General features: G+C 37.3%; 2 protein-coding genes across 3 annotated transcripts in view; one reads left to right on the forward strand and one right to left on the reverse strand.

The window, feature by feature from the left end:
• The window catches only part of CNTNAP2 (contactin associated protein 2), a 2,024,023-nt gene extending 1,998,800 nt beyond the window's left edge, over window positions 1-25,223 (reverse strand). Inside the window, exons 1-2 of one of the 2 annotated variants that reach the window (XM_067041938.1) lie at window positions 24,982-25,223; window positions 24,089-24,415 (exon numbers count right to left, since the gene is read on the reverse strand). In XM_067041938.1, the coding sequence (XP_066898039.1) occupies window positions 24,089-24,185 (97 nt within the window). In that variant the 5' untranslated portion in view covers window positions 24,186-24,415; window positions 24,982-25,223. Of the gene's footprint in view, window positions 1-24,088; window positions 24,514-24,981 lie in introns of those variants that run through there. The other variant, XM_067041937.1, reaches the window with a different exon arrangement.
• On the forward strand, window positions 24,426-25,178 carry LOC136794815 (brain acid soluble protein 1-like). The gene is made up of 2 exons (XM_067041751.1): window positions 24,426-24,642; window positions 24,703-25,178. Exons 1-2 carry the CDS (start codon window positions 24,426-24,428, stop codon window positions 25,176-25,178), a joined length of 693 nt encoding a protein of 230 aa, XP_066897852.1.
• Window positions 25,224-27,995: the final 2,772 nt, after the last annotated feature.

The following is a 27,995-nucleotide window of genomic DNA, read 5'->3' on the forward strand; positions in this document are numbered from 1 at the left end:
CAGCTGACGTTTTACAGTTTTAGAACCTGAGAATGTTTATTCTCTTAGGATGCTTTTCTTACATTCTCCCACACATCTGGCTTTAGTTTCATAATATACAAGAAATGTACTTTATAAAAACAAAATTCAACTGAAAATAAAAGTCAGCATAATTTGCAACAAAAATTCTCACTATTAACATAGATAATTATGGTATTCTTGAAGAAACAGTGACATAATCCTTCAGTAATCTTTTAAAGAATTATATATTTAGGTAGAATGTGGTTTTTTCTCCCTTAATTTTTATAATTTACTTTTCAATTTCAATTTTATTTATAGTTCTTTCATTTAAATTGGAATTACATGCTACCAACAAAAAGCATCCTTGGTCCTACCTTTAGCAAACCACTAAGTTTGTGGTACAAAAAAGTTATTATTGGTCTTTTTTATTTTTACTAAAAAGCTCTTCCACAAGTGCTTCTATTAAATTTGAGGCTTTGTTTTAACAAAATTACATACATATGTCATCTTTGACTCAATAACAATGTTAAAAAAGACCTTTAAATCATATTTTAATAGTAAAATTAAGAGTAAACAAGAGGCTCACATTACTCTTTCAAGTACTATTTCTTCACGTGTGGCAGAAGATGAAAAAGAAAAAAAAATGTACCAACAACATTTCAAAAAAACAAATATCCCACTATGCTCTTAAAAATGGATGAAACATCCCTATCTTCCATGTGTCAGGTAAGTGGTTATTTAAATAACATATTACCTTTTCCAGAAGTATATATTATGGTCTAATAGGATGTTTAAAGTTATGCTTTTAGAGCAACTTCATGATTAAAAAGTATTCACTCAATTATTTACTAGTTAGTCCTAAGAACGAATAAAGTTTCCAGGCAAATCAAAATGCAAGAAGTGCATTAGTTTTGCTTTGGTGAGACTTGACAGAGGATGCTCCACTGTCCAAAGAAGTCCAAAGAAAAATTAGGAAATAACTAACAGGGGAATAACCAGATAGTGGGTATAGGTCACTCGGCTTGTATCTAACATTTTCTCCACTCAAGGTTTGAAAGTTTGTTTTTCTATAGTAATCACTGATAAGTCCCGTCATGAGAAGTAGCTGTGTATTTTTTCTTAAATCACACAACACGGGGCCAAAGTGTTTCACCTGCTCATTGCTCTGAGATTCGTGTCAATTGACCATGAACAATGACCCTATTTCGACGTTTCAAGCAAACCACTGCCATGTAAACCAACATACACCCAACAGCGGAAACCAAATCACTGGATATTGAAGGTGAGTGCTGGCCGAGGGGATAAACGAGTGTGAGGCTCTCAACGGCCTCCACCTGCCCCCAAGTTTACAGAATGAGCCCACGAGGACATTATTAACATTTGTCAGGAGACCCCGCCTGCTAAAGAACACAACCAAACCAGATCAAAGGAACCAACAAACCAACCTACTCACAGTTTTTGTGAAACGGAATCCCTTGGGAGAGCACAGCATGAACCTCCTGAAAACCCCTTCCTCGGAACCCCTCTGAACCACACGAAAGTCCCCTAAACGCTGAAATGCAAGACTTACAAGCAACAGTGTCATTGAGTCTAACTTTCCCACTGCAATCAGTTTCTGACATTCAACACCTCTGGAGGATCACTTAAGATATAAAATGCATTAATAGTAATGCTTTGCAGTCCCCTTGGGAGTTGATTATATAGGAAAGACTGATCCTGATTGTCTTTTTTAAATGGAAAAACTCACTATATTGGCATAAATGCCACGTAATTTATGGGAGGATTACCAGACTATTGGTAGGCATCCATCATGCCCTATATAGTAATTTCTGGTCGTCTACGATGTAAAAATCACACTCAGTTAGTATTAAGAATGGAACAGAACATGCTGATCAATCTCGTTCCCCTTATCAGATCTTTTTATATACATCTACTCACGTAGAGAAATGTTTTTCTATTTATAAGTTGAAATAATATAAAGCAATAATAATAAATAATTTTATGTCAGTAAATGAATACGTGCTTTACAAGCATGACATCAACGTGGAGTTATCTGCATATCAGTAAACAATATTTTTATTATGATACTGGAACAAAAAAGTGCATACACACACTTTATCAAACATGAGAAGAGTATTCTGGTAATTGAGATTAATTAGATGGATTTTGGTAGGATTCTACCAGTCTTAACAGAGAGAGGCAAGAATTCTTTCTTCCTTTGTGATAATCTATAATAATGACTAGCTTTACTTAGAAAGCATTATTTCTGGTATACTATCAACAGCATAGATATCTTGTTATTATAGTTTCATTTAGCATACCTCTAGAAATCTCTACAACCTGGAATAAGTTACCTCACTTTCTAGGACTTGATCTTCCTAATCTTTATAATAATATTGCTAATACATAACATTAGTTGAGAATTTGTTCTTGGTAAAGCAATTTGCTAAGCATTTTAAATACATAATATTATTTAAACTTCGTTAGTACCTTGAGATTCTATCCCAAACTCCTGTTAGAGATAAAAGCAAGACTGAGGTTTGGAAGAGACTCCATTCTGTTCTAAGACTGGCAAGTCTAGGAAACTAGAATCATAGAATTTTTTTAATTGTAATGGGCTTTAGAGATAATCTAGTTCAAGTCTCTAAAATTTTAAATGCAAAACTAAAATTTAGAGAGATTACAGAAATTGACAAGACTACACAACTAACCCATTTACCTACACTTTTTGCATGTTTTTCCCCAAACAATATCACAGACGACACTATTGTACCCTCTCTTTACAAACAAAATATTTAATAGTGGGGTATAATCACTTTATTTTTTTTTCCCATTTTCCCCATTTAGAGTGTGCTTCTTAATTTCAAAATAAACAAGAAGTTTGTTATGGCATCTTTCATTACAGATTCCAAGTTTAAAACCTTGCTACTCAATGTGTGATTCATGGACCTCTCTCAATGTCAGCATCATATGGGAGCTTCTTAGAAATGCCACATCTTAGGTCGTACCCCAGACCTACTGAATCAGAATCTTCCACGTGGCTCATGTGCATAATAAAAGGTGGGAAGTGCTGCTTTCTGAAGTTCTTACTTCTTTTGCATCAACTTCCTCAATATCAGCTCCAGTAATGGCCAGCGTTGACTAGTACTCAAGGGCCAACAAACATCCTTGTATAACCTCTTGTTGGTCAGTGTTTTAAGTATACTGATCATCTGCTTAAAAGCATACTTTTGCATAGACTATAATCTGAGATAAAGATTATAATTTGAGATATAGACACTGCTTGGGTTTGTTACAGACACACAGTCATCTAGCACGTGCAGGCTTGTGCTTTATTTTATGTCAAATGTGAAGGCTAAGCCTTTGACGTATGGTCAATGCTGAAAAGGTAAGCTGCAAAGATACTGAAAGTATAAAAACATATATATCAAGCTCTATACTGCTCTCTGTTTAAATTGGTATATAACTCAAGTTCTGAAATAACCTTATTTTAATATTATATTCCTTAAAAACAAACAATCAGTATGGAATTAATTGTAATAAGAAAACAAGGTACATTTTCTAACAATACTTGGACTTGTAGCATTTATAAATGCATACATCTTTAATAAAACCACTATCCACCCCAAAGTATACAACAATCCAACTAACTGAAATCTTACTAAGATGAGAAAAATCTTTGAAGTATAGAGCACAGCAATGCCAAAGGTCAGTACTTAAGAATATGATGCATATTAACATTAATCACATTAAAAATAACTACAGATATCCTGTAACTATTGAGTTAAAATACCAATATGAAATTATTTTGTGAAAGTATGTTATAATTACATTCAATATTATATACTCTTTAAAGTCTGCTATAAACAATACACTTTGAAATGTATGTTATTCAGGAAACTGCCTCTTATAAATGACTGCTATTTCAATAGCATATATATATGTGTTAAATGATCAAAGTTATTTCTCTCCTTAGCAAAATTCTCTAAGCTAAATACCATTGAATTATTAGAATATTAGTACTGATGTTTCTAAATGAGTCTGGAATGATTGCTCATGTAGACAATAGTGTCCAGGAACAAAATAATATTTTTACATAATGAAATGTTCCTTTTTGATAGTAAAATTATTTAGGCAACACATATTGACTACAGTGCAATTATAAAAATGGAGATAAATTTCTGAAAATCATATACATATAACTATATGTTAAAGCACTTACTTTGCTTAACATTTCTACCACTTCCTCAACAGTTAAAAATTAGACTTTATTAAAAAATCTTTTGGCGCTTCTCTGGTGGCGCAGTGGTTGAGAGTCCGCCTGCCGATGCAGGGCACACGGGTTCATGCCCCGGTCCGGGAAGATCCCACGTGCCGCGGAGCGGCTGGGCCCGTGAGCCATGGCCGCTGAGCCTGCGCGTCCAGAGCCTGTGCTCCGCAACGGGAGAGGCCACACCAGTGAGAGGCCCGCGTACCGCGAGAAAAAAAAAAAAAAAAATGTTTTGGATTTACTATTGTGCAATTGCTCTTGATTTCTTTTGGATTTAAATGTGTTTTGTGTCAATGTATTAAACAATGAATTTAATTTTCAAAGAGAAAGCAGGATTTAACTTCTTTAAGCCTAATATCTCAGGATCTGGTGAGAAAGAACAAGTCGTTTAATATAAAACAGTCATGAATATTTTCTCTTATTGCTAATTTTTATTATTTGAAGAGATGGGGACCAATGATTTTTCTCTCACTAGTGTAACACAGTTTCCTTCGACCTCACCTTCTATCTTCCTGTTTGATGGGAACAGGCAGAAGAAGAGGTACACAGATGATAAAAAACCATGAGAGGAACTCTGGACTTGTTTTAAATTTCCCAGAGGTAAAAACAGAATGTTGAGCTTTTTCACTCTCTCCTTTGTCCTTCTTTTTCTGTAAATGAAGTTGGAAGTCCTCCTCCCTTTACTGAAAAAGAATATGCAAAATTTGAGGCGAGGAAGAAACAAATACTTTCCAAGTTGGTTGAAAAGACTATATCCTAAGTCTTTAAGTCTCTACGGCCAGGGATTTGGAAATTGGAAACTGTGAAAATAAATATCTAATACATATATTCTACCAATGTCAGACAGAAAGTGATGAATAAAGTCACCTGGCCTGACTCAGGCTGGCTACAAGGCAGGGCCTGGACATGGCCCAAGGGCTCTGCTGAGCCCCAGGGAAAAGAATGACAAGAATTCACTAGGAACTATTGACAGGGCCTTAGAGTATGTCTCAGAATATAATTTTCCAGTAACCAACTTTCTCCATCATTTTTATGATCCTATCATTTCCAATTCCTACCTTCATGTAGCAAAACGTAACTTAATTTTGCCTGGGCCTTTGCAAGGCAATTACATAGCTTTTATTTTTTTACTTTTTTTAATTTTTTAAATAAACAAATTTATTTTCTTAAAAATACCTGAATTATTAGTTCCTCATAAGCTCACTAGCATGGGAAGGACTCTTCTAAACCCCTTCTGCGTTAGCAGACACGTGGATGTACCCACAGACACAGACCATAAGAGTTCCCATGTTTCTAAGCATAAAATATAGTATGCTGTACATATAACTTCATAAATAGTACTTTTCTCTTAATAATGACTTAATGGATGGATGTCACTCCATACAGAGCAGCTCCAGTCACCATCATGATTATGTGGTTCTTTTTCTGCACATGCACATGTTTTCCTAGGAAAATGCTTTAGTATAAGTAAAGTTGCTTTCTAAAAATGTTTACTTATAAGTGTTTTCTACCTTCAGAGAGATTTTAAAACCCTTCAGGACAGAGCCTCTGTCTCCAAAGTCTTTACTCCAGCGCTTACCACAGTGATCTATTTCCAAAAGACCCTCAAATGTTTCCATTGACAATGAAAAAAAATGTCTATAAACAATTTCAGCTGAACCTCCAAAAATCCTGAGCACTGATTTTCAGGGTCTTAAAATAATATCACTGTTTGATTTCCCAGCTTTCTAGCTATTTGGATAGTCACATTCAAAAATGAAAAAAAAAAAACTGTCAAATTTCTTTTTATACTTTCCATCACATTTCAGAAAACAAGCTTTATACCATCTGCCCATATGGCTGACAAGTTACAGTAAAAATGTTTATGCTTTTGGATATGTTCCTCGTGCCCACAAGCTCTCTAATTTGCAAATGTTGTGGTTTTTCAGAAACATTTGTGAGTAAGGTAATTGAATACCTACTACATTACATTGTAAAAAAGGCTCTCCTAAATAGATTAATTATTTTACACTGCTTGAATAATTTCTCCCTTTTTAACATGAGCATACTTTTAAAATAAATGACTCGAGTACTAACATCGCTGTGTGTAGAGTATAGCTGTACTTATATTGTTATATAACAAATGATAAATCCAATTAATAAAATGATATATGCATTACTTATCTCAATTAAGTCTTTCTTAATATATTTGAACCATATTGTTATCTCACTTTTTGACCATTTACATGTGGTATTATGTGAAAATTAAATTAAGATACCTTTGCTAATTATTCCAAATGTGTCAGCTTCCCAACTAAATTATGAAACAAATGTCTGAGGCAATTACACATAATTTTGCAATATCCACATAGTCTAATCTAGTATTATAGAAGCTATATAATAAATACTGAATGCATTAAAAAATAACAAAATACTAAGATTAATCTACCATCATGTGCCAGTCACTACATATCCTGTATTTAATCCTTCTAGCAAGACTTTCATGAAGTTACTGCTATTTCATCATTTTAAATATTAGAAATCTGAGGCTCAAAAATTTAGATATTTTGTCCATAGTCACTGAAGAACTAAGCCAACAACCAAACCCAGTCTTTCTGACATGAAACTCTGTGCTAATAATCACTATAAGATATTTTCCAAAAGATTATGTAGATTCTTTTAAAGAAACATTCACACTTTTACCAAATCAATGTCAACACATTTCAGCAGGTATCCAGTAGAAAAATAATTTTCAGCAATGACTACAGTACATTTTATGACAGTGATCTTTATTTTAGGTGCTTCTAGGATGAGATACCCTTTCATAGTAAAGGACTATTTATTTCACATATTTAAGGAGATTAGCTTTTTTTTAAACATCTTTATTGTACTATAATTGCTTTACAATGGTGTGTTAGTTTCTGCTTTACAACAAAGTGAATCAGTTATACATATACATATGTTCCCATATCTCTTCCCTCTTGTGTCTCCCTCCCTCCCACCCTCCCTATCCCACCCCTCTAGGTGGTCACAAATCACCTAGCTTATCTCCCTGTGCTATGTGGCTGCTTCCCACTAGCTATCCACCCTACCTTTGGTAGTGTATATATGTCTATGCCACTCTCTCACTTCGTCACAGCTCACCCTTCCCCCTCCTCATATCCTCAAGTACATGCTCTAGTAGGTCTGTGTTTTATTCCCGTCCTACCCCTAGGCTCTTCATGACATTATTTTTTTCTTAGATTCCATATATACGCGTTAGCATACGGTATTTGTTTTCCTCCTTCTGACTTACTTCACTCTGTATGACAGACTCCAGGTCCATCCACCGCACTACAAATAACTCAATTTCGTTTCTTTTTATGGCTGAGTAATATTCCATTGTATATATGTGCCACATCTTCTTTATCCATTCATCTGTTGATGGACACTTAGGTTGTTGCTTCCATGTCCTGGCTATTGTAAATAGAGCTGCAATGAACATTTTGGTACATGACACTTTTTGAATTATGGTTTTCTCAGGGTATATGCCCAGTAATGGGATTGCTGAGTCGTATTGTAGCTCTATTTTTAGTTTTTTAAGGAACCTATATACTGTTATCCATAGTGGCTGTATCTATTTACATTAGGAGATTAGCTTTGACAATAGAGACCTCTTATCATAGATAATAAACAGAGTTAGGAACCCTGCCATAGAAAAGACCCACAGTGTCTGAAACTCGTGGGCGGTGAATACATACATAAATATATAAATAAATAAACATGTACATACAACACCCACATATAGTATTCTGATTTTTTTATTTGCTTCAGTGAAGTCTGCCTAGCCAAATCTGCCGTTTTACATTAAATCAAGGTAGATTCCAACTACTTCTAGTTCATATAATCAATTAACAACAACTGTAGAAAAACAAAACAGAAACAGATAAAATTTTCCATAATATTTAAAGACTGAATATACTTTACAATGGCAATTAAGAAAAACCTTATCCCCACGCACCCTACATCAAAATCTATGCTGAGGGCTTCCCTGGTGGCGCAGTGGTTGAGAATCCGCCTGCCGAAGCGGGAGACGTGGGTTCGTGCCCTGGTCCGGGAGGATCCCACATACTGTGGAGCAACTAAGCCCGTGAGCCATGGCCGCTGGGCCTGTGCGTCCAGAGCCTGTGCTCCACAACGGGAGAGGCCACAGCAGTGAGAGGCCCGCATACCGCAAAAAAAAAAAAAAAAAAATCTATGCTGAGCATTCCATGTATATGTAGTAATGTATATACTATGTGTGTATATATATATATATGATATACATACATTAGAATGTATATAGATTACTACATATATATACACAGAATGTATATACATACATTCTGTGTATATATATGTAGTAATCTATATACTTTCTTTTTTAACATCTTTATTGGTGTATAATTGCTTTACAATTTTGTTAGTTTCTGCTTTATAACAAAGTGAACCAGCTATATGCATACGTATATCCCATATCCCCTCCCTCTTGCGTCTCCCTCCCACCCTCCCTATCCCACCCCTCTAGGTGGACACAAAGCACGGAGCTGATCTCCCTGTGCTATGCAGCTGCTTCTCACTAGCTATCTGTTTTACATTTGGTAGCGTATATATGTCCATGTTACTCTCTCACTTTGTCCCTGCTTCCCCTTCCCCCTCTCTGTGTCCTCAAGTCCATTCTCCACATCTGCGTCTTTATTCCTGCCCTTCCCCTAGGTTCTTCAGAACCACTTTTTTTTGGATTCCATATATATGTGTTATTGGCAGATAGTGAAGTTCATTCCTAGAGTGTAAGATTTTATCTTTTTTTAAAAAAAATTATACATAACTCACATATAACACCATATTAGTTTCTGGTGTACAACATACTGATGAGATGGTTGTACATAGTATGAAACTCTCACCACACCAAATCTCGTTAACATCCATCACCACACAGGTACAGAATTTGTTTTCTTGTGATGAGGACTTTTAAGAGCTACTCTGTTAGCAACTTTCAAATATGCGACACGGTGTTATTAACTCTGTTCATAACAGAGGGTCACCTCTGTTATTAGGTCACCACGCTGTCTATAGGGTCACCACGCTGCACATCACATCCCCAGGACTTATGTATTCTATAACTGGAAGTTTGTACCTTTTGACCCCCTTCACCCATTTTGCCTTTAGTCCTCAACTCCCCACCTCTGGCCACCACCAGTCAATTCTGTGTAACTACGTGCTCGATTTATTAATATATTGTTTTTTTAGGTTTCACATATAAGTGAGATCATATGGTGTTTCTCTTTCTCTGACTTATCTCACTTAGCATTATATGTCCTTTAGGTCCACCCATGTGTCACAAATGGCAAGATTTCAATCTTTTTATGGCTAAATAATATTCCAATATATCTTTGATATATATATCACATCTTCTTTATCCATTCACCATTCAATGGACACTTAAGTCGATTCCATATCTTGGCTATTGTAAATAATACTGCAGTGCATATATCTTTTCAAAGCAGTCTTTTCGTTTTCTTCAGGTAAATACTCAGAAGTGGATTTGCTAAATCATACGGTAATTCAATTTTTAATTTTTTGAGGAACATCCATATGGTTTTCCATAGTAACTGCACAGATTTACATTCCTACCAACAGTGAACAAAAGTTCCCTTTTCTTCACATCCTCACCAACACTTGTGAGTTCTTGTCCTTTTGATAACAGCCACCCTAACAGGTATGAGGTGATATCTCATTGCCCTTTTGATTTGCATTTCCCTGATGATTCGTGTTGCTGAGCATCTTTTCATGTACTTGTTAGCTGCTTTTCTTCTTCAGGAAAGTATTTATTCAGATCTTTTGCCCATTTGTAATCAGACGGTTTGTGTTTTTTTTGCTATTGAGTTATATAAGTTCCTTATATATTTTGAATATTAACCACTTATTGGATACGGTAGTGCCCCCCCTTATCGACAGGGTATACGTTCTAAGACCCCCAGTGGATGCCTAAAACCATGGATAGTACCAAACCCTATATATACTATGTATTTTTCCTATATATACATACATACCTAAGGTTTAATTTATAAATCAGGCATAGTAAGAGATTAACAGTAACTAATAATAAAACAATTATAACAATATACTGTAACAAAGGGTCCATAGGGCTTCCCTGGTGGCGCAGTAGTTGAGAGTCCACCTGCCGATGAAGACGACACGGGTTCGTGCCCCGGTCCGGGAAGATCCCACGTGCCACGGAGAGGCTGGGCCCGTGAGCCATGGCCGCTAAGCCTGCGCGTCCGGAGCCTGTGCTCTGCAATGGGAGAGGCCACGGCAGTGACAGGCCCGCGTACCACAAATAAATAAATAAATAAATAAATAAATAAATAAATAAATAAATAAAGGGTCCATAACTTTTGCAATTTGAGGTGCAACATAAAAATTAGAATGAATTTCTTTTTCCTTCTTCACAATTTCACGGATAGAAGACTCATCATTACCGTAGGTTTCAGCAACCTCGGCATATTTTCTTTCCTCAGTAAGTTGAAAACGTTCACCTTTTGACTTAAAGGAAGCATGTTATGGCTTATCTCTGGCATATCCCAACTACCAGCTTTGCTACTGTTGCACTTTGGGGCCATTATTAAGTAAATTAAGGGCTACTTGAATGCAAGCACTGCCACAGTCAATACAGTGAATTGAAAACCAGGACAGTCAATCCGATAACCAGGTTGGCTATTAAGTGATTAAGGAGCAGGATATGCTGGACAAAGGGATGATTCATGTTCTGGGCAGGACAGAGCAGGATGGCACCTAATTTCATCAAGCTACTCAGAATGGTGCACTATATAAAACACCAATTGCTTATTTGTGGAATTTTCCATTTAATATTTTCAGACTGCAGTTGACCTTGGTTCACTGAAACCTTGGAAAGTGAAACCATGGATACGAAGAGATTACTGCATATGATTTTCATATATCTTCTCCCATTCTGTAGGTTGCCTTTTCACTTTGTTGATGGCTTCCTTTGTTGTGATGAATCCTTTTTAGTTTGTCGTCCCACATACTTATTTTGCTTGTTACCTTTGCTTTTGGTGTCAGATCTAAAAAAGCATCACCAAGACCAAAGTCAAGGAGCTTACTACCTATGTTTTCTTCTAGGAGTTTTATAGTTTCACATTGCACATTCAAGTCTTTAATCCATTTTGAGTTGATCTTGGCATATGGTGTAAGACAGTGGTCCAGTTTCATCCTTTTGCATATGGCTGTGCAGTTTCCCAAACACTATTTATTAAAAAGACTGTACTTTCCCCATCATATATTCTTGGCTCCTTTGTCATAAATTAATTGACTTGGCTGATAGTCAAGTTCATTCACAGAGGGTAAGGTTTTCTTAATGCTTATTTTTAACAAAACTGGTAAAATATATATTATTCTCTTATTAAAGATAATAAATGCTTATTCTCTATATTTTGTCCAGCAAAGATTTATTTTCTCTCTACTTGCTGATAAACTATTAAACGGTGTCATTTACTCTTTCAAAGCCTTATTTTTGTCATATGTTTTACAAAAGACTTGTTCCAAAATCACTAGATACCTCCCCATCAGAGGGAGGTCCAAACTTGGCCAATGTGGGAATTGCATAGCTGTCCTCTTGTACTTGGAACATTCTTCCTCTCCTCTTTTCTTGGGTAGTTCCTTCCCATTCTTTAGGTTCCAATTAAAAGATGTTAAAAAATAATAAAATAAAATAAATAAAAATGTGCAGTTACAATACATTTTAAATTCCAAAACTTATGCTTTGGGTGATGATATAATCTCTGTGAAACTGAAATACTTCAGATCATTGTATACTATAATTATATAACATTAAACCATGTTTCCATGATATGAAGACTACTCAAATTGCAGTAATATTTTCCTAATATACTTTGGGCAAAGAACAGATAATAAACTGAAATTCAAGACTATGCTGCCTTTCACTTTGAGCAAATAGATGTAAATTAGACTTTAAAATAATGTCAAAAGCCCTGTTACTTTTGAATGACAGTCCTCTGAAATACTTATCTGTTTCTTTTCTTTTTTTTTTTGATTCATACAGACAGGCCAGTTTCAAGGCAGTATTTTTATAATACGAGGATTACTCCTTACAGAGAACTTTATTGTAACTACTATTACATTAAAATTATATTACTTCTGGGCTTCCCTGGTGGCGCAGTGGTTGAGAGTCCGCCTGCCGATGCAGGGGTCACGGGTTCGTGCCCTGGTCCGGGAGGATCCCACATGCCGCGGAGCGGCTGGGCCCGTGAGCCGTGGCCGCTGGGCCTGCGCGTCCGGAGCCTGTGCTCCGCAACGGGAGAGGCCGCAGCAGTGAGAGGCCCGCATACAGCAAAAAAAAAAAAAAAAAAAAAAAAAATTATATTACTTCTGATTACAATGCTTTTAGCTATAAGAATACAACTAAGAAATGAAATCCTTACTTGTTGCTACATCCTAGGTATTTGCACAATTTATACACAGAACTAACCCATCAATTCAATTCTATTATATTTATTTAACAATGCTTATATACATAGAAATGTTATAGGTAATCTGGGGGATATAAATAAATATATATCATAGTATTTTCTTTTAACTGATATATTAATTAGCTATCTACAAAAATAGTGACTATTAAAATTATATTTAATCAGACTTTATGATATCTGTCTTCAAATACTTTATGGCAGTAGAATATGGGGTAGATATTAAGCTTTTATTACCTTAAAGCCCAGCTAGAACTAATGGCAGGAGTTTATGAAAATGTAGAATTTTGTGTTAGTATATGGGATTACTTGATAAAAGTAAGAACTGTATAAATGTGAAATCAGTGAGCTTTAAATTTTTTGAGCATCCTTCTGCTTTGAGTATTCTAAAAGGGAGGTAATGGACTAATTTTATATGATAATTCAATGCAACTAGTACACTACCTAATATGGTAAAAGATGTTTCTTGAAATCTAGTTCTTTTGATACAACTACACCCTTAAATCTATTAATCTAAGAACAAAATGTAGGCTGTGTCTTTGCAAACTGTGTGCTAAGAGAAATGGGAGTAACTTGGACTTCCCTGGTGGCACAGTGGTTAAGAATCAGCCTGGGAATGCAGGGGACATGGGTTCAATCCCTGGTCCAGGAAGATCCCACATCCCACATGCTGCAGAGCAACTAAGCCCGTGGGCCACAACTACTGAGCCTGCGCTCTAGAGCCCATGAGCCACAACTACTGAAGCCCCAGCGCCTAGAGCACATGCTCTGCAACAAGAGAAGCCACTGCAATGAGAAGTCCGCGCACCACCGCGAAGAGTAGACCCCGCTCGCCGCAACTAGCGAAAGCCCACACGCAGCAATGAAGACCCAACACAGCCAAAAATAAATAAATAAATAAATTTTTTTTAAAAAGAAATGGGAGTAACTTGCGTTATGAGTAGGCAGTGCTGGGGAGTCACTGTAAAGGATATAAATTTTGAAACAGATTTTGCTGGATGGTCAACTTTGAAAAGGCAAGGCTGGAGGATATTTTTAAGGATGTGGTGCAGCATGTACAAAGTTTCAAATGTAGGGATGAAAAGAGTTAATTCAAAATATAAACACATGGAATATAAGTGCCTACTTTTTGTATTCATCAAAGGATATTTTTGTTATATTAAAAATCAAAATGAAATTCACTGACATTCTGTAGCAACTTTGACAATATCAACTAATATGCTAGATTAATATACACTAAATATATGTAATTATAGAGTTTCTCTGCAACTACCTCTATCATTTAGAAGATTTTTTGAACAATTTAAGCACTCTATTTAAAGTACCTGTTAGGCACAGTAATTATTTTGTTGACACCTGTCTTCAATTTGCATGCAGATTACAGGTATTTCTTTGAAAAAACGTGTTTTGAAAAGGGCAGTCATGCTTTTAATGAATCTGACCAACCATATGGCTTAAGTGAAGTAAAGAAAATGCTACAAAATAGAGCCATGTAAGAAAAGGGTTGGAGAAGTTGTAGAGCTTTCACAGCATGGTTTCATTATTTCCCTTGAGATGGTAGATTAATATTCATCTAAAAAAACAATGACAAACAAGTATCTGTGTTTTATCATTTAAAAATAACTTTTCTTGCCTTCCTTTAGTGTCAGCAATTTGGGTAATTTCTCACTCCAACATCAGATAATTGAAGGTAACTTGCTTTATTTTTCATCGCTCTATCCCTTGTAAGTTCAAATAGCAGAGAAACTACTTATTATCAGCTTGATATCTTGCCTGAAATTAGACCAAACCAACACGGGGAGGTGATGGTACCTCCAATCTGCTCCAAAGTTCTGAGGTTTGGGCCATATATTAGATTTTTCTAAATCAGCATATATATAATAGGAAAAGGCATTTCGGGAGGGAACAGAATGTAAGAAGGCCTAAGAGAAATGTGATTAGAAACAGTATGTTGTATTAGAGAAGTTGCAAGGATTTCAGTACGGCAAGGTAATGGGGTGCAAATGTTGGGTTGGGGGAGATTACATTAAAGGGACAGACAAGAACTAGAGAAGTGGAGGACGGTGCCAAGATCTGTGATTTAGAAAAGTATTTCTGGCAGAGATACCCATGATAAACTAGAGGAGAAACATTAAGAGCAAGGAGGCACACTAGGAGGCTACTAAATTGATGCTGGAGGGAAATGCTGAAAATCTTAACCATAGCTGCGGTGACGGGGATGGAGAGAAGGGAATAGATATGAGGGATGACAAGTATTTTTGAGACAAATATTTTCCCACTGCCATTAAAGTAAAAGAAGTTTTCCTCTTGACAAGACTCTCAAGAAAAGTTTTACGGTTTAGACATCACGTGAAATTGATACTCAAAACAACGGTTATAGATCACACAGGTATCATCTTTTAACCATTAGTAATGGCAATAATATTTACAGTTCTGGATACAGACTGCAAAATTTTCTGAGAACCAGTTTAAAACAGCCTTTATTCCTATCTGACAAAGCATTTTTTTTTTTTTTTTTTTTTTTTTTTTTTTTTTTTTTTTTGCGGTATGCAGGCCTCTCACTGTTGTGGCCTCTCCCGTTGCGGAGCACAAGCTCCGGACGCGCAGGCCTAGCGGCCATGGCTCACGGGCTTAGTTGCTCCGCGGCATGTGGGATCTTCCCGGACCAGGGCACGAACCCGTGTCTCCTGCATCGGCAGGCGGATTCTCAACCACTGCACCACCAGGGAAGCCCCTGACAAAGCATTTTAACAAAAAATTTTCCAAAGATTTAAGTAAATATTTTCACCACATGATGATTATAATTATGCTAATAGTATCCAAAAGATAGAATTGCATTGTAAAATCACTTTATTATGAAGAGGTAGAACATAAACAACATTGTCTGCATTATTAGTTAATGTTAACATTGAAATACAAACATTATGATGACAGGTTTCTTTCCCCTATAACTCTATGCAAGAAGGTAATTAACCCTTAAAATATTGCCTAGATGCAAGCTGAACGTCAGTATTAGAGAACTGGAAATCAATGACGTACTATTTCACTCATCCAGTGGCACTATAGTTAAGAGCAGCAGCTGTAGGGATAGACCATATGGGTAGCCTGGGCAAGGTACTTCATTTTTCTGTCTGCCTCAGTTTTCTTACCTGCAAACTGAAGCATTGTTGTAAGGACTAAATGAGTGCATACATCTAAAGAGTAGTGCCTGACCTGAAGTCTGCAATCCACAAATATGGGTATTCATATCAACTGGCAACAATTTTAAAGCATAATAATGTCTATTGATGCCTGAAGTTCTGGAAAAGGGCACTAACTGATTGGTGCTGAAAATGTAATGTTATTACAGATTTCTAGAACTCAATCAGGAAACATTTATTAAAGAAAAGATATATATTTTTTATTTATTTATTTATTTATTTTTACTGCATTGGGTCTTCGTTGCTGCACACGGGCTTTCTGTAGTTGCAGTGAGCGGGGGCTACTCTTTGTTGTGGTGCGCGGGCTTCTCATTGCAGTGGCTTCTCTTGTTGCCGAGCACAGGCTCTAGGCACACAGGCTTCAGTAGTTGTGGCATGCGGGCTCAGAAGTTGTGGCTCATGGGCTCTAGAGTGCAGGCTCAGTAGTTGTGGCGCACAGGCTTAGTTGCTCCGCGGCATGTGGGATCTTCCCCAACCAGGGATAGAACCCATGTCCCCTGCACTGGCCAGCGGATTCTTAACCACTGCGCCTCCAGGGAAGTCCAAGAAAAGATATGTACTTTTTGATCAAGCACCCCAGTCTTTGACATCAATGCCACACAAATAAACCCATCAGTATGTAAATATCTGACAGAGGCTGCTTATTTTTGCATTCTTAATAGTAGAAGCAATGTAAATACCCAATTATGACACACTGATATTTCTGGCACAGTATTATCTTTGTCAACCGACATAGTAAAACGGTTATTCTTAATTCCATACTCCAGACGGCCAAAAAGCATAGCCAACAATACTAGCATCTGCTTTAAACTAGCCATGAGGAACTTACCTGCTACTGTCAAGATGTCTGAGTAAACCTCACATATACTACAGATGTGCATGATTTCATCACTACCATTAAAAACCTCTTCTACTGTAAGGCAGACATAAATTCTTCTAAATATTCTTTTCACATGATAACATTTAATATTAATCATGTGATTTAACTAACAATGAGTGTATTTTCTCACTAGCAAACGTCAGCTGAAAAACCTCTGGTATGATACCATACATGGCATAAGTAAAAAATAAAGTTTTCTTTTATAGATCAAGTCTCATGAGATTATATGTGGTTGTCTGATAGATAGTGTCCAGAAGGATTTGATTCTGTGGCCATATTTAGACTCACTGAGAAAAAAAATGCCAAGATAGATTAGCAACATTTGCTTTGATGGTGGCATCAAACTCATGTGTTATTGTGACTACAGGCATGAGGGAGAAACAAAAAGTCTGGATCATGTTTTTCTTAGATCAGTTGACATTAAAAACATTAAACTAATAGCATATTCATTTAATCACCTGAATAAACTGATATTCATATATGATAGTCCAGATATTATTTTTGTTTGAATCAAAACTTTTTCAAGTAACTACATACATTCTATAAATTTCAAGCTTAAATTTATTAACAAGTAAGTAATTTAATGAAAAACAGGTCACTGTTCATGTGTAATTAACAAATTTTAAACAAGTGATACCCCTGAAATATGCTAAAATTTGGCCACATTACATAATTAGGCTGATTTTTTCTCATGTAGTTCTTCCGTTCATATATTTTGTCCAATATCCGAAAAGTATCTATAGAGTATGTGAAGGTAAATATTTACTTATAAGGTTGTTTAATAACTTGGTTCCCATTAAGTAAGAGATGAATGCCTAGTAAAATGAGTTAACAGAATGATGCATTTTAATCAATATACAATTGATGTTAGTTCACAAGAAGCATTTGAGTCTGTATGATTTACAAGTAATAATAAGCACCTTCCATTTTAAGAGAATATTCTTGCAGATAAATGTATTCTTTGGCAAAGCATGGTATTTCACCACATAATAGACTGTTTTGTTAATTCAGAGTATAGGTATTTACTTTGTCCATGTATTCCTTTTAAATCTTACAGAAAAACTCCAACAAACTTTTTGGCCAACCCAATATAATTGAATGACTTAGCTGACATTGTTATAGTGGCTGGTAGAAAATTAGGGGTCAAGGCAAAATGTTGTCTTTATGTCCTTTTTCAACATGACTCTAACTGCACAGAAGTGAGCAAATCTTTGTTGAATTCAATTAAGCTTTACGTAACTTGATTCCAATGTAGATGCACCACACAAGACAGCAGCAGGGAGCCTGACTTTGAAGGTTAACCTTTATCGCCATTTTCTATGACACGCATTGATCACTAAGACCACCAACCCAGGGCAACAAAGCAGGGGTGAAAGTACTGGACAAGGGAAGAAGAACCTTACATATCTTTGGGAATAACTTTTCCTGGTAAAAAATATTCTCTGGAACTAATTTTACCTCCTTCCTAAATATGAAAACATTAAAGAATATATCACTGTGTGTGTTTATGAAAGCATTTCAAACAAATGTAAATCATAAGGATAATGTAGACTATGGCCCTTAGGATCTTGCTGGTATTTTTCAGCACTTTTACAGTATACCAGAAATGTGATCTCTTCAGCAAACAAACTCAGAGCCAACGGATACATCGTTATTTCCAGATTTCCTATCTATCAGGGGGAGGTTTTAAAATCTGGATGCTATTAAAAAAAAAAAATCAGTTACTTCAAGCTGTTATTATGAACAGTCTACCCCAAAAATGAACTAAGTAAGAGTTTAACAAGCTCTTTTTCAAAATTTACAACTAAGGAAATTATCAACTTGGTCTTCAAACTGCAAACGCCTCCTTTTTTTTTTTTTAAAGAATAATTGACCCAACCCTTCATAACTGTGCAGCAGGAACACGAACAGCAAGTAACTACCAACTCCAGGCCTGTCAAATTCACCTGATACTTAAATGGATAACATGGAATTGAATGTGTAGCCACTAACGTCCATAACCAAGATGTGTTTATAATGGTAACGTTATTAACCATAGATAAAGAAATGCTTTTTAAACTATCTCTCGAAAATAAATGTCAGTAATAGGACCATGCAGATATGAATGAACGAATAGAAGGGCTCGATGGTCATAGTTTAAGTAAATTCTCCAACTCAGCCTCAAAGGGGAAAAAACAAGTCTTCTTTCATTGCTGGTTTTTAACCACGTTCCTTTAGTTCAATACTCAATAAGCTTATTACTGGCAATTTTAATATCTGGGGGTTTGATGGGGTACAATAAACAGCACTCTTTTCCCTCCCTGAGTTCTCGATTAGAAGAGAAGCCACAGAGGGAGAGCAAATATCACCCTTTACATAATAATTGCGAATACAGAGGAAAAGTACTTCAATGCGTGGCAACCATGGGACGCATCAACCTTAATTCTGAAATTAAACAGACCTTCTAGCCGTAGGAAGAGTTGAACAGCATAAGGCTCCTCACACTACCACGGAAGTGACTGCAGAGGCATAGCCTACTCTTGTATGTCTTTTAGTAGAATCTCTACCTTCTGCAGGCAGCCTGGAGGGAAGAAGGAGGAAGGGCTCAGCTCAACTAGGTCCCGTCTCCCAAAGTCACCTAACAGGTAAATCACTCTACCTAACCTGGGATGGAATTGGAACCCAATACCGTTCACTGGAACAGCAGAGATAGAGGCTAAGAATGTTACAAGTGCACTTTTCTCCACATAACAGAAAACATTAAGACGGAGAAAGAGGTTGCTCCTCAAGAATCCCAACAACATCTTTAGTTGGTCAGAACTACAACAGGCAGGTTCTCTAGATCCCAGGAGACGGGAAGACGCGATGTTTTAACTGAGCACCCTGTTAAAAAGTAGTCTCTTTTAAGTCTCTCATTTGAAAAGTTAAAGCCTATAGAAAGGTCATTTTATCGTTATTCTTACATAGTAACATGGCAAAAATAAACACATAATTTCTTCCAATGGCCAAATATGGGATGAATATGGAAATATATCTTATTTTTCTACAAGCTACTTATCTTAAAATATGTATTTCTCTAGAAAACTGGTAACATTCAATTTCAGATATAGATATAAATATAGCACTCACTTTATTTCCATAACATTGTAGTTGTGAGGCTTAAATTATGTGCCCTGTTGTTTAACTTAGTACACAGTGATGAATGATAAAATAAAGCACTTCTCAAATCGACTAGATATGCGAAAACTTTGAAATTACACATTTATTTCTTTATCCCATTAATATCAATCGCTACAGAGAGACAACATGCAGAAGCTGGTTCTCTATATGTTTAATATTTTTAAGGTAAATCACCCACTGGATTTGAAGTAAGCATCTCTCCCTATTCTGTACAACATTTACAAGAAATAAAATCTACTTTAAAAAAGAGAAGCAAGCCAAGGGGAGGTACATCAAATTCTTTTTATGTTTCAATCATGAAAAGGATACATCAAACAAGAAGACTTACTAGTTCACTTTTAAAGACTTATTAAGATTTTCTCTGGAAGAATTTATAATTAAGGGAAGTGATTTAAAATCTCAAAGAAGTTACAGACCTTGAAATGTCCTGCCAATTAGAATAGAAAAAAATATTAGAAGAGTGATTTTTAAATATATATGAGGCACATCAAATAACTTTGATGTTATTTATCTAAAGATGATATGCTGTATGTTTATACCTGTATAAAAGTTAATAAAAAGTCTTTTGAACTTGCGGATTCATTTTTTTACCTACTTTTTCCATGTATTGATGTTATAGGAGAAAACTTAGACAAAGATCCCTGTTTCCTGAATATCAGTGCCTACAATGAAATCAGGATTATATATTTCTCTCTAGTGAGTAAATAATACTTTTCATTAGTTTGCATTAGGTAAATAATATACTGCCTCTTATCAATCAATAAATTTTGTTAGCCTAAAGCACTTCTTAAGTTAAATTCATTTTATTAAAACAAACTCATTACTATGTACAAGCTCAGTATAAACTAATAGTATTTGCTTTTATATTTACTTATATACTTTACATTTAATTCAACTCTTTGAAAGATACCATTTTAAGGGTGGTATATGAATAAAAGAGAGAAAAAATAGAAATTTTGATATTGTTGGTTTAGTTACTCGAAATACTTGCACAAAAAGACCTATCTATAAACTTGTAAGCAACTTAAACCCCTTGAAAGACTTGTTAGCAAATATATAAATATACACATATTTTACATATAATAAATATATATCTATATTAAATAATATTATATCTCTATATATTATAAAATATATATTTAAAGGATTTTACCACATGTATGTATATGTATATATTTATACACATTTGTACTTATATATGTAAAAACATATTTGTTACAAAGTATTGGAGCACATTTCTCAAATGTGACAGCCAGTGAAATTATAGTTTAACGGCTATATAAAATAATGTAAAGTGACTTTTATCAGAAAGCACTGTTTAAGCCAAAATTTAGTAAACTGTGAGAACAAATTAAATTCACTAAATGTTAGCTCAAGCTCATCATTTAGAACTGTACTCTCAGGGTCTTTCAAATATGTTCAAATAAATGCAACTCCCTAAGAGCAAAATATTCCACTTAAACTTTACATATGTGCCCTGTACATATACATTTACAGGAAGCGAGGTTCTATGATTCCATGGGCTCAGCAGCAACTCATTTCCACTATCTGCCAAGAAATTAAATTCCACTTCTACTTCATCCTAGAGATAAGCTTCTTTAAAGTTTATTTTAGTTTAGTTACAAAATAGATAGTATTAACAGGAACAGCATATGCATATATATAGTTCAATAACAGAGAAAAAGAAATAAGCCAGAAACCAATGTATATCTGCAATGGTATTGTTATCAAATTTAAAAATATTACCTGCATCTTCAAAAAATGTCCATCATATTAAAAAGTTATTTGGGGACTGAAAGTCTTAGCATAGTCATCATATTTTTTAAATGGGTACCAAATAAAAATATTACTTTTAGATTTTTAGGCTACTTTTTGTCTTGTGATGACCTCTCCTGGTTGAGTTGTTCATTATCTTACTTTCGCGTAGTTACCATTTTTTCTCTCCTTTGGATGCTTTTAGTATTAAGAATTTAACTATCAAACTTCTTCAGAGCTGCATATACTATAAATACAATTTTTCATTACGGGTAGAAGTATAAATTTAAAGTACTGAGTACGTGAAGCTCATTCTAATCAGTAAAATCAATATCATTCTTATTATTTAATTCAGTTCTAGGATGGGGGCAACTGAGTTTTGGTCACAATTTAGATTCAAATGAAAGAAAAAGTCATATTAATTAAGCCATTACACGTTTTCAACAAAGACGAATAAGAGCTAAATAAATAATCTGAATAATTGAACATAACTATTAACTATCTTAAAAGTAATGGTCTCTGCTCTTTCTTCTTCCCTGTTGCCAAATTCTAAGTGGTAAGAACTAAGAATATATTTCAGAAATCACAATCTTTCCATTCTTAAAATATACTAACCCAATGACTGAAGGTAAGCCATTCTTGACACACGGTGAACTTTTCAGATTGATTCATTATAATTAAAGTATACAGAAAGATCAGGAAAAACTCTGGCTGTGAGGGCCTTCAATCCGTGAACATAGTAAATTGAATGTATAATGAGTTTATTTTCTGAGAAAAGTGGCAATTAGTTCTATATAACCAGACCTTGACATGGAAACTGACATTTCAACAGAATAGTTTTCTCAGAATCTAGTAACATGTTTATGTAAATATTAATACCGAGCATTAAGACGTGCACAATTTATATTTAAATCTATAAAACTGACATTAAATATTAATAACACATCATGTTTTAGAGGTTTAATCTACTTTGGAAAAAACTATAAAAATTCGTTTCATTACAAACTTATTTTACCAGTTAGTGGCTTCTCTATCTTTAAATGCAAGGAAAGAGAACTAAGTACTCTACTTCGGAGAATATGTCAAAACTGTAATACTGGTTCATCATATGATAATATTATTTAGTAGATCCTTTAGCACAACTTAGGAAGTCCTTTTTCAACGTTTATTCTTATCAATATTTACACACTGGAATAAGAGCATTAATATTAACATATGGACAAAGATGCATTAATGAATCCCAGGATCTGATAGACAGAGATAGCTACTTCATATATGAATTCTGGAAAACACCAAACTTTTTTTTCCTGCATGGAAAGTGCTTATTTTGAAACTCTAAAATCTCCATGATGATTCTTTACCAAGTCGTCCATTCTCAGAAACAAGTATGTCTTATGAATATTACCCTAAGATTCCTACAGGCTATCTTTCTAGTATTTAACTCTTTCTGAACCAAAGGAGCGCTCATGCATTTCCTCTCTAGATGCACAATACGCACTTCTAAAGCAATGCAGACGATGGGCTGGAATCTTCCATTTCTTTCTACTCTTTCCAACCTCGTGAACAAATGAACAATCTTTTCTAGAAAAATTAGCCGAAACACACAGAGATAAACATATTGAACAGCATCATTTTTTTCTGAGAACTCTTTGAAGAAATCTGTTCGTTACTGCATTAATGCTGTTTTGCACTGACTGTCCCAAGTCCTAGACTGCATTGCACTCAGCTGCCAGAGAATTAAAGCAATTTCAGCTACAATATTGGATTCACTGTCTTCCAATTTAATAAGCAAGTACTAAACGGTCATTAACTTGGGGCTGGGGGGGGGGGCGAACAGAAGTCCATAGGAGCCCCAAAGACGCTCCTTTTCCACTCCCATAGCCGTGTTTATTTAAGTTAAAACCATAAATAAAAATAAGAAACTTATGTTTGCCATGTTTTCACTTTTCATTCACTGAGCTACCTAAGCAAAAGGCAATGAACTTCCTCCACACAAACACACCAAAGTGGAAGAATAACTCCTAAGACGCTGTCCCCGACACTAATCACTCTAACCAAGCAGTTGCCAACCAAGCTCCACGACCAGAAACAACTTTCTAGAAACATCACCAGCTTCAAAACCCCTCTCCCCGCAACCCGGAGCGCGGGGTCTGGAGTGTCCCCTGCTGCAGTGGCCGCAAGTGCGTGACAGAGGAGCCACACACACACATCAGGCTGCGACACCTAAGAAGGCACCTCCGAGTTGGTACCCTGGGGTGGCACATCAATGCGGCACTGAAACTGCTCCAGCGCAGAGCGAGCTCGCGGGAGGGCTACTTACGGGACGTGGTGGGAGCCGTCCAGGCTCTGCAGAGGATGCTGCCGACCAGCCAGAGCGAAAGCGCTGCCCCGCAGCCGGCTCCCCGAGCCACCGGCATCCTTCGCCTCCTGGCTCGCGGTACTCCAAAGGCTCGCTGCGGAGAGACGCCGTCCGTCTCTCCGAGGGGCTCTCGAAGGGAGGTGGGCCGTCCTCAGGCGCGACCGAAAGCCAAGCCCCTCCTACTTCCTCTTCTCCCCGCACCCGCTCCGGGCTCCAGTCCGGCGGGGCTGGGAGCAGGAGGGCGGTCGCAGCCTCCCTCTTCCCTCCGCGCGAGTCTTGCCTCTTGCTCTGCGAACCAATGCGAGGGGGAAGAATTCAAACCGAGAAGGAAAGGGGGGCGGGGGGAGCAGAGGAGGGGACACCTACCCCGCCCTCTCCCCTTCGGGAAAAAAAAAAAAAAAAAAGAAAAGAAAAAAAAAAATCACCAGGGGACGAGGCGGAAAACCAGAAGAGCGGAGGATGTAGAAGGAGCAGGGAGCACGCCGGAGACGGCGGTGCTGAGGGCGCCGCTGCGGGCGAGCGCTCCCCCGGCCGCTGGGCAGCGTGACTCGGAGGGGTTTCCAGTCGCCTGCCAGCTCACACGGAGCGACTGTGTTTGCGCGGCGCGGAGCACGCAGCCGGGCCGGCGGACGGGCGGGCGCACGCACGGCCTCAGCGCGGCGCGGCGCGGGGCAGCATCTCCCAGGCGGTGCGGCGCGAGCAGCGGCGGCCGCGACCGGAGGACTGGAAAACGCCGCCGCCAGCGGCGCCTGCGAAGCCGGGCGGCGGGCGAGGCGGGGAGAAGCCCTCCCTCCTCTCCCCCCGGTCCAGGCCCCTCCCTGGCTCCTCCTCCGCCGCCGCCTGCTTCTCCTTACCTTACCCCTCTGGCTGTCACAAACCTTCTGCCCTGCCCTCGCCTCGCCGGGAAACAGAAGAGAGAAGGAACCCACGGGCCCGGGTCCCTCAGCTGGGGCGCGGGCCGAGGAGGGAGGCGCGCGCCTCTCTCCGGGCGGGAGGCGGTGCTGAAGTTGGGAATTCGCAGTGTGATCTTGGAACCCGGCTCCAACCCTGACTGCCCCCCACCCAGCTGCAGGAAACAGAACCCCTTCGCTCGGATGCCTCCTTCTCCTGTCTCTCCTCCCCTTCAGATAGAGATGGTACAGGCCCTGGGAGCTCCGGCCCCCCGGGAACTAGAATCAGGCGTCCGACAGGCAGGTCTTCCGAGTGGTCCTAACACCAAGTGACGGAGCTGAACATCCCGACTGGAGCAGCAGGGACTGCAGACGCCGCTAATGCAGATGTTTTCAATATGTAATTAATTCATACTCAATACATATGCACACGTACACCCGACACTCGCTGCTGCCGGGAAAACTCCTTTCAGGCAAACGCGCACACAAACAGATACAAACACAAAACTGAAATCAGCAGGCATACGGGTAACTACTTCAAGGTATCTGATGCATTGCAAGTACGAAGAATTACGAACATCTAGGGAGACCCAGATTTTCTTTTCTCATTCAGATCATTTCAATAATAAGTCTCAGGCTCTTCTCCCAGCTCACACCTCTCCACACACCATCCTCCATACAGTTTCCTTCCAGCCAGTCTACATATAGTACTGGGATTCTTATATCTCTGCAGAATCAATCCTTTCACTGACTCTACTGACACAGTTAAGAATTATTGGTCATCTAACTATCTAACGATGTTTGGGGAGGGCTAAGGAGGAGGAACCGTGTCTTTCAATGTTATGCCATGAATAAGCGTTCGCCTTTCAAGATAAATAAAATTTTTATGGAGACTTGCCTACTCCTGGAATATACTGTGAGTTTAATATTACGGTTATCTCTCAGAAAGGTCCACTGTAAACAGCGCTGTGTGTTCACTGCATAATTTGTATGGTGGTAATGGGCCTGATTCAGCACTCTTTATTAGAGCTTTGTTTCCTATTGATTTAAAGGGATGTTATGTCCTAGTAAGAACTACAGATTGGGTACAGTCTGGAAAATGACACACACAGATGACTAACGGGGGAAACTGCATCCTTGTGCTATAAAACTCGCCTCCTCCTATAAAATGATACAGTAAATGCATTCTTATGGAGTATAAGATGCCCTTTTTCTATTTTAATTCCCACAGACTGTCAGAAGTCAATGAGCGCTTGCAAAAACATTGTGGTAGAGAACTGTCGTCAACCATTCGTAAGAACTCAAAGAAACCAGTCATAGGAAAAAAGTACTGTACAGGAGCAAAACTTTTCAGAAGTCAATTTTTAAACTATGTCTGTCTATTTTAACCATTGCACTAAATGCCGCTAAAGTAGTGTTCGAGTTTTTTTGTTTGTTTGTTTTGTTTTTTGGCGGTACGCGGGCCTCTCACTGTTGTGGCCTCTCTTGTTGCGAAGCACAGGCTCCGGACGCGCAGGCTCAGCGGCCATGGCTCATGGGCCCAGCTGCTCTGCGGCGTGTGGGATCTTCCCAGACAGGGGCACGAACCCGCGTCCCCTGCATCGGCAGGCGGTCTCTCAGCCACTGCGCCACCAGGGAAGCCTCGAGTTTTTTAATAGAAGAATAAAAGTGGAAACAATTGCAAGTATTACCACTTCAGTATCTCAATGGATGCTATTCAGTGGGTATCTATTTCAAGCAGGTTTGAACTGAATCCATCTGTTAGGGTACTGAGTTTAAAAAGTTGGCAGTAGATTTCTATTTAATTGTTTTGTAACAGAAAATGACATACCTGAGGGTGTTGCTTTCCTACAAAAACATTCTGACCCGTTTGTATTCATTTCTCTTAAGGAGTAAAAACAAACAAAACAAAACTTTGTTTTAATGACACACGTAACCACCCTGCATCACCACTGTGCTATATAGTATATGGTCTTACTTCATGCCAGTGTGAGCTAAGACCCTGCCTTCATCAATTTTCAATGTATTTTGCCATGTTTGGAAGTCAACAATGTCACATTCTTTGTAGTGCAACTACCTTTGCTTGAAATTTGTGTTAACTAGATATGGACACTGCAATTCACAATTATACTTAAAGAAATAACATTTCAGTAGTTTCAGGATCAGACATTCCTTAGATTCTATTGCTACATTCTCCATATCCAGTTCACCCTTTTCATCATTAGATATTAACATTAAGAAGATTCTCTTTGACTTCAATTATAACTCTTAATGAGAAGGCAGGCAGTACTAAGCCCATTTGGCCTAGTCAACCTTTAAGAACCTGTAAATGTGAGAAGCCAATCAAGAGATTCAGGATACTTCTACCAGAAGCCTATTAGATATAGTAAACATGGACTGTCTTATTCCAGAGAGTGAATTCATCATGGATATGTGCATTACGTTGTATTTGAAAATACTCGAAGACAGCATATGATGAAGTGAAATGTTTCTTTAGTTCAATATAAGAATATAAGGTCAATCAAAGTTTGAGAATAGTAAAACTAAGTGGACCAAAGGCACACAAAGAGAAAACAAAAACATGATGAGGAAAGAAGATGGGTAAGTCGTATTATTTTGGAAGTGAAGTAATATAACATAAGAAAGGATAGACAATTCCTGTTTCCCAACACTCACGTCCTCTTTTCTTCTTCTACAGAAATTATTGGGCTTATTTTTTTTATATTAACGTGACCCCGTAATTGGAACAAGTTATTGCTTCACAAGCAACATATTCATCATTTATTTATATCTCCAATATTTGTTGAGTTTCTACTATTATTGAGCTGACATTGTGCTAGATACTGGGATTATACCTCTGAGTAATCAATAACCCTTTTGACCTCAGAGTTGGTGGCTAATGATTGAATAAAGAGATCAAGATAAATATGCATAACTTTTATACTGACATCTATTCAGTTAAATATTGACTGGGTGAT

The sequence above is a fragment of the Kogia breviceps genome, chromosome 9, assembly GCF_026419965.1.
Source record: "Kogia breviceps isolate mKogBre1 chromosome 9, mKogBre1 haplotype 1, whole genome shotgun sequence".
Classification (NCBI taxonomy): Eukaryota; Metazoa; Chordata; class Mammalia; order Artiodactyla; family Physeteridae; genus Kogia; species Kogia breviceps.

Excerpts from the sequence above, each read along its gene's own strand:
- LOC136794815 (XM_067041751.1), top strand. The coding sequence starts at position 24,426 with ATGCGAGGGGGAAGAATTCAAACCGAGAAGGAAAGGGGGGCGGGGGGA. Across the intron at positions 24,643-24,702 it reads TGCTGAGGGCGCCGCTGCGG|CTCACACGGAGCGACTGTGT; the intron begins GCGAGCGCTCCC and ends GTCGCCTGCCAG.